Source organism: Bufo bufo, chromosome 2, assembly GCF_905171765.1.
Source record: "Bufo bufo chromosome 2, aBufBuf1.1, whole genome shotgun sequence".
Taxonomy (NCBI): Eukaryota; Metazoa; Chordata; class Amphibia; order Anura; family Bufonidae; genus Bufo; species Bufo bufo.
In genome coordinates this window covers 737,251,447-737,261,862 of record NC_053390.1, presented here as the reverse complement: position 1 = coordinate 737,261,862, position 10,416 = coordinate 737,251,447, and the positions used below count along the sequence as shown (strand labels likewise).

General features: G+C 53.8%; 1 protein-coding gene across 1 annotated transcript; it reads left to right on the top strand.

The window, feature by feature from the left end:
• The first annotated feature begins 4,336 nt into the window (after window positions 1-4,336).
• Window positions 4,337-8,418, top strand: LOC120991027. The gene is made up of 2 exons (XM_040419916.1): window positions 4,337-5,141; window positions 7,415-8,418. Exons 1-2 carry the CDS (start codon window positions 4,754-4,756, stop codon window positions 8,416-8,418), a joined length of 1,392 nt encoding a protein of 463 aa, XP_040275850.1. The 5' UTR covers window positions 4,337-4,753.
• Window positions 8,419-10,416: the final 1,998 nt, after the last annotated feature.

Genomic DNA, 10,416 nt, shown 5'->3' with positions numbered 1-10,416 from the left:
CACGCTCGTGTGAAAGAGGACTAAGGCCTTAGGCCTTGTTCACATTTCCATTTTTCACTGACGTGTGCTGTCCGCATTTGATTTATATGTGTCTGTTCACATTTCAGTATTTTTTTTTAATCACGGGGACATGCACTACTTTGATCGGTCAGTGAATTACGGATGACACACGGATGGTAAAAACAGACACACGAACCAACCACGGATCCTTCACGGACCTCTTCACGGATTAAACATGTATGCTTTTTTTCACGGACGTGACACTGTAAATGTGAACGAGGCCTTAGGCCTCTTGCACACAACCGTATGTATTTGCGGTCGGCAAAAAACAGATCTGCAAAAAATACTGATGACGTCCGTGTGCATTTCGTATTTTGCGGAACGGAACAGCTGGTCCCTAATAGAACAGTACTATCCTTGTCCATAATGCAGACAATAATAGGACATCTTCTATTTTTTTGCGGAACGGAAATACAGAAATGAAATGCACACGGAGTACCTTCTGTTTTTTTTGTGGACCCATTAAAATGAATGGTTCCGTTTATGGTCCGCAAAAAAAACGGAACGGAAACGGAATGAAAATACGGTCGTGTGCATGAGCCCTTATGTCAGTGTTTTGGTCAGTGATTGTGATCCAAAACCAGGATTGGAGCCTTTACATACATAGGTATAAGGCCTCATGCACACGACCGTTGTTGGTTTCCGTGTCCGTTGTTCCGTGACTTTCAATGGGTCCGTTGAAAACTCGGAAAATGCACCGTTTGTCATCCGCGTCCGTGATCCGTGTTTCCAGTCCGTGAAAAAAATATGACCTGTCCTATTTTTTTCACGGACAACGGTTCGCGGACCTATTCAAGTCAATGAGTCAGTGAAAAAACACGGAGGCACACAAGATTGTCACCTGCGTCCGTGATCCGTGTCCGTTTTTTTCCTATAATTTTCAAGGCAAACTTGACTTAGATTTTTTTTTCACTTTTCATGTCTGGTGATCCTCCAAAAATCAATAAAGACACACAGACCAAAAAAATGGAAACGGATCACGGGAACAACGGAATCCCGTTTTGCGGACCGTGAAAAAATACTGTCGTGTGCATGAGGCCTAAGGGAAAGATCTGCAACAGTTCTGGGTTTAGAGCTGAACCTGGTTTTGGCTCAAAATCACTGATGGAAATCACTGACCAAACACTGACTGTGTGAATAAGGCCTCAAGCACACGACTTTTGCAGTCCGTAAACAGTGGATCCGCCAAAAACGGAAGCCGCCTATGTGCCTTCCGCAATTTGCGGAACGGAACGGGCGGCCCATTGTAGACATGCCTATTCTTGTCCGCAAAACGGACAAGAATAGGACATGCTATATTTTTTTTGCGGGGCCTCAGAACGGAGCAACGGATGCGGACAGCACACGGAGTGCTGTCCGCATCTTTTGCGGCACCATTGAAGTGAATGGGTCTGCATCCGAGCCGCAAAAACTGCGGCTCGGATGCGGACCATAACTACGGTCGTGTGCATAAGGCCTTAGGCAAAAAAGTAAGGAAATGGCCAGACAGGGTAGGTGTGACCCACAGTGATGGTCAGTTCGCAGTGTTCGCCAACGAACACATGCGGGCTGCCATCTTTAGTAAGGTAGACTCACCCGTCCGGCGGTGCACAGGTAAGCCCTTACCTGTGCCTGGAGCCAGTCTGAAATCAAATGCAGTCACCGGGAGCAGGCAGTTCCGAGAATAGCCGCTGGGGGCCTTCATCGGGCTGTTCTCGGAACTGCCTGCTCCCGGTGACTGCATTTGATTTCAGACCGGCTCCCGGCACAGGCACAGTTAGGCCCCTTTCACACGAGCGAGTTTTCCGCGCGGGTGCAATGCGTGACATGAACGCATAGCACCCGCACTGAATCCGGACCCATTAATTTCAATGGGTCTGTGTACATGAGCGTTGTTTTTCACGCATCAGTTCTGCGTTGCGTGAAAATCGCAGCATGTTCTATATTCTGCGTTTTTCACGCAGCCCTGGCCCCATAGAAGTGCATGGGGCTGCATGAAAAACGCATTGCATCCGCAAGCAAGTGAACAAACTGAACAACTGAACGCAATCGCAGACAAAACTGACTGAACTTGCTTGCAAAATTGTGCGAGTTTCACTGAACGCACCCTGAACGCATCCGGACCTAATCCGTCACGCTCGTGTGAAAGGGGCCTTAAGGGCTTTCCTGTGCATCGCCGGACGGGTGAGTCAAGATGGCAGCCCGCATGTGTTCGCTGGCGAACACTGCGAACTGACCATCACTGGTGACCCATACCCATACCCTTCCCTGATTACTTAGGCTGCTTTGATCTGAGAGAGTGTCACGCTCTGGATTCGCAGCGCAGCATCTGTCCTAATCTTCCGGCACTGCTGGGGTTAGATGCTGCCAGTGTTATCCAATACATTCCAGAACTGTAAGGGTTACATAGCATCATAAATGCAGCAGGCTGAATCCAGCCTGCTTTTGTGGGAGGGGCGTAGGGGGCTTCTTAAGCCCAAGCCGCCCAGCTCACCGGGTGCACGTCCTCTCTCGCCTGACGCTGGTAGGAGGAGCTGCACCCGTCACTTGCATTTACGGCCCGAAAGCTGCCTGCACGTGCAGCGGTTTCTGCACGCCAGAACCGCCAACTCCAAGGTAAATCCCCCCTCCGGTAACCTCATCCCCGTCCCCCACCTTCCTCAGCTCCCGCCCGTCCCCCCGCCACCAGTCTCCTCCGCACCCCGCCCGGTCACTTGCCTCCTCTCCTTCCGCTTCCGTCTCGCCGGCTTGCGCTCCAACCTGGAGCGCATCACGTGACCGCGGCTCGGCGTCCCGGAAGTCGGCAGGAGCGGGCGCTTCCGTCTCTGGCCCCGGCTCGTCCTCCTCTCGCTCCCAGCGCTCGTGGATGCACGGATATCCACGAGCGTCGGGGGATTCGCCTAGCTTCAGCGGCACTCCCCCCCGGACCCAGCCGGACCGCTGCCGGTGCCGTTGGTCGTGGGGGGGGGAGGATATGGATAGCACTGCCTCCTCAGCTCCCGCCCGTCGCCCCGCCGCCAGTCTCCTCCGCACCCCGCCCGGTCACTTGCCTCCTCTCCTGCCGCTTCCGTCTCGCCGGCTTGCGCTCCAACCTGGAGCGCATCACGTGACCGCAGCGCGGCGTCCCGGAAGTCGGCAGGAGCAGGCGCTTCCTTCTCTGGCCCCGGCTCGTCCTCCTCTCGCTCCCACCGCTCGGGGAGGCACGGATATCCACGAGCGTCTGGGGGGGGAAAGGGGGGGGGGGCCTGGAAGACAGCCCAGCTTGCTGCCTGGCGTGCCCCTGCCCAGGCCCCCGCCACCCCCACTTCCTCCTGTCACCCTGCCCAGGCCGGTACCCCGCTCCCGACCGCGGCAGGGGGCCAGGGAGGAAGGGAGAAAAAAAAAAAACAGTACATCACCAAACACCGCCTCCACATGGCCATCCACGTCTAAAAAACGCACAACCCCCCCCCCACTATCCACCTTCCATCATCCCTGGCACCCGCATCGGGGGAGGGACAGTACGGTCTTCGCTCGGCATCTGTCCCTCCCACTTTTGCCCCCCCCCCCCTAAACACCGGTTCGCACACCCACCACCACTGGGGCATTTCCCCGCGCGGGCTGGCCTTCCCCTTTGCGCTGGTCCGGTCCCCTCCCCGCCGAGCGTCGCCCGCGGCCGGGGGGGGGGCCCGGCGGCTCGGGGGGTCCACCAGCCCAGCACCCGCCAGGTGACCAGCGTCATCCTTCTTCGGGTGGTCACGTCCGGGTAACCAAAAAAAAATAAAAAAAAAATAAATAAAAAATTTCATGTTTCCCAACCCGTCCACCCTCCACTACTTTTTTGTCCGCAGGAACGCCCTGCTCTCTTCTCATCTCTTTCCGCTCTCTTAAAAAAAAAAAAAAAAAAAAGTTCACAGGCAAGGCCTGTTTCCATCCGACATCGCCTGGCCGTGTCCTATCTCTCTCTTTGTTTTCCGCTCGGGTCACGCAACCCAGGTGTCTTCAAGGTGGTACGCCCACCTCGCATTCCCACACCTACCCCCGGGCCGGGTACGCCCAGGCCCCACTTTGTCCCAACAGTCTTCTTCACAGGTACGCCCTGAACCGCCCCTCAACCCGTCCACCCAGGATCGCCGGGCTCACAATTCTCTCAGCGTCCCCTCGCTACAACCCCATCGGTTCCGCAAGGACGCAACCCTACCCACGTGTTTTTCCACTCCTTGGCTCGCCGCTGCAGCAGTCACACGCCATCCCCCGGCTCCGGCCCGGTCAAATGCCAGGAAACCTCTGGTCTCGCACCAGTTGCGCTTTCCTTAAATCAACACGTTCGGTCTTGTCCTTTCAGGTGACTAAGCTACTCCGTGAGTGCTCCCTTGGAATCCTTTGGCCCCCTTTTTTTTTTTTTTTTTGTCGTCCAGGTAAGTAGCGGCCACGATTCACTATTCCGGCCGCCCGGCACAGCCAATCGTGGCATCATATACTGTTCTTTTCAGGTGAACCAGGGATAATCTCGGCTTCGCCAGGTCGCTTCCGTCCCCTCTGTTCACGGCATTAACAGCTCCAGCATCTTAAGGTAAGGTTATAAACCACGCCCAGTAAGGGGACCTCGCGTCCTCCGGCCTCGCCCCGACGCTGGGCACCTCCGTCCCGCCACGCGCTTCTCTCTGTAATACCACCCGCACCCACCTCGCTTCCCCCTCCAGCTTTCCTTTCCCCTCTTCGTTTCAGCTCCAACATGTCCCACGTGTCCGACATCGAGGACGCTCTATCGATCGTGGAGTCTGCGGTATCGGAACGGGCAAGTCGCTCTTCTTACCGGACTTGGACCATCCCCAAGATGATTGCCGAGCTGGACAAGCGAGGAATCCGCCTTTCGGCCACAGCCCGAAAGGCCGAATTATATCACCTATTGTTTCCTGAGCCATCCACAGGGTCCACGGAGCAGATCCCCATGTCGACCATACAGCTGTCACTAACGCAGCTACACGCCACGATAAACAATTTGTCCAGTTCCATCTGTGACATGAACACCAGGCTCCAGGCAGTCGAAAGCAGGGACGCTTCACCTGCCGCACCCTCCAGTCCCGCCCCTGGTCCTTCCACTTCCCAGCCATCTTCCTCAGGTAGGTTGTCTGGGCCGCCCGAAATAGCCCCCTCCTTTTTCGTCCCCGAAAACCTGCGCAGGGACATTCTCGCAGGCAAGGACGTGAACCTGGCTGCGGTCCTCATCTCCACGCACGACACGGTGGAAAACCGGACCATCGCTTGCGGGGACGTGTCCGTAGTCCTGAAGGCCAAAGACGCGAGGTTGAACAAAAAACTCTCCATCCCAGAGTTCGTGCTTGCGTTCAGCCTCTACCGCGACATCATCTGCGCAGCACACCCAGCCAGAAGAGAGGAGCTGGACGCATATTTATACAGGGTCACGGAGCTTGGGCACAAATACGGAGGATTTGCATATTACGACTATCACCGGTCATTTTCGGCGAAGGCAGCTGCAGCCCTCGCCCAGTTCCAGCATATCACCAACTGGGCCTCCCTCGACATGGAGCTATTCTGCAGACACTTTGCAGGTCTCAGGTCTCCTTTTTGCTCCTTCTGCCAGTCAGTCCTGCACGCCTCCGATTGGTGCCCAAGCTCCCACGCCTCCCCCCTGCCAAAACAGCAGCCGAGCACTTCGGCCCCCCAGAAACCGGGTCCGCTCCTGGACAAATTGGGTCGCCCCATCGTGTACCTGGGAAAAAACCAGTTGTGCAACAACTTCAACTCCAGCTTCTGCAACTATAGCAAATGTAAGGCGCTCCACATTTGTTCCACCTGCTTCCGGGCCCACCCCCAGTCCACCTGCTCCCAGCGCTCGGCCAAAAGCTGACTGGCCGACATTAATGTCCCCCTTCTCATCTCCCTCCTCAATACCCACCACGATCCCGCCTTCGTCCAATTCCTGCATTCCGGTTTTTCATCAGGCTTCCACACCGGCCTGGTCACCCTGCCTCGGGATTCCTGGGAGACCCCCAATCTCATGTCAGCCATGACGGACCCGGCCTCGGTGGATTCCCTTCTGCAGGTCGAGCTGCAGAAGGGTTTCATCATAGGGCCTTTTCCCACCCCTCCCTTCCAAGTCTACAGGGTGAGCCCCATTGGGTTGGTCCGCAGCAAAAATTCCAATAAAAACCGACTAATATATGATTTGTCAGCGCCTCATGCATCCAGCACCCCGAGCCTCAACTCGTTGATACCATCGGAAGAATACTCCATGCGCTATTCTTCCCTGGACGAAGCCATCCAACTCATCCTACAGGTAGGGGCAGGGGCTTGGCTCTCAAAAGCGGACATTTCGGACGCTTTCAAGCTTCTACCAATCCAGCCCCACCTCTGGAGGTTTCACGGGATCAAATGGAGGGACCAGTATTACTTTGCCACCCGCCTCACGTTCGGGTCAAAGAGCAGCCCCTGGCTCTTTGATCAGTTCGCCCAGGCCCTCCATTGGATCCTGGTAAACCACGGCAACTGTCCCAGAGTCATACACTACCTGGACGATTTCTTACTGGTCGAGAACCCAAACCATGTGCCCGACAGGTTGGAAAGCCTCCTCTGCATTTTTTCCGCCTTACAGGTCCCAGTGGCGCCATCAAAGGTTGACGGCCCTAGCACGGTCCTCACCTTCTTGGGTATCACGCTCGATACCTGCAGAATGGAAGCCAGACTCCCAGAGGACAAACTAGTCAGGCTCCAGTCATTCATTTCTGCTCACATCGGTTCCAGAACCATGTCCAAGGGCGACCTGCAGTCACTGTTGGGTTCTCTCAACTTTGCAACCCGCATCATGCCGCAGGGACGATCCTTCACAGCAAGACTCCTCCAGTTGTTACCCACAGCCTCAACCCAGGACTCGCTGATCCAACTGGACCGGGAAGCCCTGGCCGACCTGGACATGTGGAGGGTCTTTCTGTCAGCATGGAATGGCATCTCCATGTTCGTCCCTCACTGGAGCCCCACCTGCCCGACCGTTTACTCTGATGCGGCAGCATCCGTCGGGTTCGGCGCCTTATTCGGCCACCAGTGGTTCGCTGATTCCTGGCCCTCCCAGATCCTCTCAGACCCTCAAGCCATCCAGTCCTCTCCTCTCCTTGAATTGTACCCCATCGTGGCAGCAGCTCAAGTCTGGGGCAAAGTATGGAGCAACATGCCCGTGCGTTTTTTCACCGACAACCACACGGTCGTCGACATCATCTCCAAAGGCAGATCCAGTTCACCCAAAGTCATGCGCTTCCTACGCAAACTCACCTGGCTTGCCCTCAAGTTCAATTTCCATGTTTCTTGCACCCACATCCAGGGTATCAGGAACGTCGCAGCAGATGCCTTGTCTCGCTTAAACCTGACTCTCTTCTTCCAGGTCATGCCTCAAGCCGACAGAATCGGGATTCCACCCCCGGACTTCGGCTCTCTGATCCTGGACTAGACAGGCACCTAGTCATGGCTCATACTCTCATCCGCAAGTCCCTGTCCGAAAACTCCACAAGGAACTACCAGTCGGGTTGGAAAGCTTTCGAGGTATTTCGTCACCTTCACCCCAGGGGCAACGTAAGCGAAACCGCTTTCATCATGGCTTTCCTGGCATACTGCCACAAGGACCTACACCTCTCCTTCAGCACCATCAGATCGTATCTGTCAGGAGTCCAGCATCACCTCATGATCCGTCAGCCAGACAGCAACCCTATCTTTTCTTCCCACGCCATCAAAGCCACACTGCGGGGTATTCAAAAATGCTCTCACAAATCCGGACCCGCCAGGCAACCCGTCTCAGGGGACCTGTTCAGGAAACTCTCATCCTCCCTAGACGGCAGTCCTTTTGGCCCTTTCAGAAGCTGCATTCTCAAAGCCGCCCTCTACCTAAGCTTCTACGGCTTTCTCCGGCCCGGGGAATTCACCGGCACCTCTCCTCACAACTCAGGCCCGGCTCTAAACCAACTCACCCGTAGTCGCGAGCGTTTCACCTTCACCTTGCCAGTCTCCAAAACCTCACAAATCGGGCCCCCAGTGCACATAGGATACTTCCCGACTTCCAACTCCTGGTGTCCCGTGGCCGTCCTCAACGGGTTACTCACCACACTGGGCAATCGGGCTCCCGCCAGCCCTCTCCTTCCTTTCCCGTCACGACCTCTCACGTCCTCGCAGTTTGTCAAACACATTCGCAGCCTCGCGTCCGGGTTTGGGTTCAACCCCCAGGCCATCACGGGCCATTCATTCCGGATCGGAGCCGCCTCCGCCGCCTCCAAACATGGGGTCCCGGCCCATATCATCCGTAAGATGGGCCGCTGGAAGTCCTCTTGCTTCTCACGATACATCCCGCACCCGAAAGCCGAAATCGCTGCGGCTTTCTCTGACTTAGTTCTGTAGTACCATCTTTCACAATAAAGAGTCGCTCCTTACACCTTTCCTACTCGTATTTTGCCCCCTTTATTTGGCCTACCCTCGTCACGTGGCAACAGGCACACCACCAGCCACTGTAGCTAGATTAGGTTCAGTCACACTCCACAGGCTTCGCGCCGCAGCCAGGACCACAAATGCAGCAGGCTGAATCCAGCCTGCTTTTGTGGGAGGGGCGTAGGGGGCTTCTTAAGCCCAAGCTGCCCAGCTCACCGGGTGCACGTCCTCTCTCGCCCCTCCCTCCCGACCCTTCTCTTTACATCTCCCATAGGGTATGCCCCCTTTATTTGGCCTACCCTCGTCACGTGGCAACAGGCACACCACCAGCCACTGTAGCTAGATTAGGTTCAGTCACACTCCACAGGCTTCGCGCCGCAGCCAGGACCACAAATCAATATAATGCTATGCGACCCCGTCAATGCTGGAAGATCAGGACGGGTGCTGCGCTGCGAGTCCGGAGCGTGACACTCGCTCGTCTCAAAGTGGCCTAAGTAATTAGGGAAGGGTATGGGCTTGCACATGTATGGTGCTATGAAAATGAATACATTATAGCTGTCAGTCTTAAATACTCTTGAATGGCAAATAGTAATGCACTAATATTGAGGGTAGGTCACTGCATAACTGGTATGTAGACCTGCCATTGTAGAAATTCTTACATAAGATATTTTATTAACCTTATACAATATCCAAACTGTGTACAACTTCTAATTACCCTAATGTTGAATTTGATGGTAGTAATGTCTTCCCCTGAACATAATGACTTGCTGTCATGGGATGCAGCCAAGGGATGACCCTTCATGTCACTGAGTAGAATAGGGATTTGGTGCTGGACACTAACAAAAATGTGTCCTGTTTTGTAGCAGTCTGTGGACAAAGTGCCAAACCAGTATCAAAAAGGTCAAAGGGAAATGTCCTCAGTAGAAATCTTTTTAGCCCAGGTTTGCAGTTATTTTCTTTGTCTGACAGTCAGCAGTCACTTAGGTGCAGCATGGTCATGACTAAGAGTTTTTTAATGTGGTCCCAGAGGAGGAATCTAGCGACTTGTGTGGTAGGAGAGGTCTCTTTTGTTATGCATGGACACTGACGTGACACATTCTTACATGTCCAGGGCTTCCACCTTTTCCCTCAGAGAAGACCCTTTTCTGTTCAAATGTTTCACCCTTAGCATTTAAAGCTGAAGTTAAATACAAAATCTTCAGGAAATACAGGACTTTGTGTTGTCAAATTTAAAAAATGTCTATTTCTCGGTTTCTACAGCTGCCTGCAGAAGACACAATTTTCCCCAATTTGACCAGTATTCTTATATTTTTGGATGCCAGTTATTAGAGGTGCAAACATTGCAAGATACAGTTGTAGTTCTGTACAGATTTTCAGTCTCTGGAAGACAACAAGAGTGATCTCATTCCCTGACAGCAACCACAAAGTGCAGACCAATGACCCATTGAAGTAAATGGGTCGGCAAAAAAAACGGAGGCAACATGGATGTCATCCATATTTTGTGGATGTGTTTTGCGGACTGAAAAATAGATACGGTCATGTGCATGAGGCCTAAAGATGCACAGCATTTCATTATTCCATTTGCAGAGGGAGCCAATTAACCTGGAGAGTGGAACGAAACCAATCAGCAGAGAAAACATACAAAGACCATGGAGATGTTGCCACTGATTAGACTCTAACCCAAGAACCATGCCAACCACTGAACTAAAATAAGGTCATTTGGAGTTTTGACTACAACAAGTGTAATAATACCATGAACCACAGCTTAAAGGGGTTGTCCAGGCTACAGTAATTGATGACTTATCCTCAGGAGAGGTCATCAATATCAGATTGGTGGGAATCCAGCATCAGTGATGGTCAGTTCGCAGTGTTCGCCAGTGAAGACATGCGGGCCTTCATCTTGACTCACCCGTCCGGCGATGCACAGGTAAGCCCTTACCTGTACCTGTGCCGGGAGCCGGTCTGAAATCA

Excerpts from the sequence above, each read along its gene's own strand:
- LOC120991027 (XM_040419916.1), top strand. The coding sequence starts at position 4,754 with ATGTCCCACGTGTCCGACATCGAGGACGCTCTATCGATCGTGGAGTCT. Across the intron at positions 5,142-7,414 it reads TTCCCAGCCATCTTCCTCAG|GTCATGCCTCAAGCCGACAG; the intron begins GTAGGTTGTCTG and ends CTCTTCTTCCAG.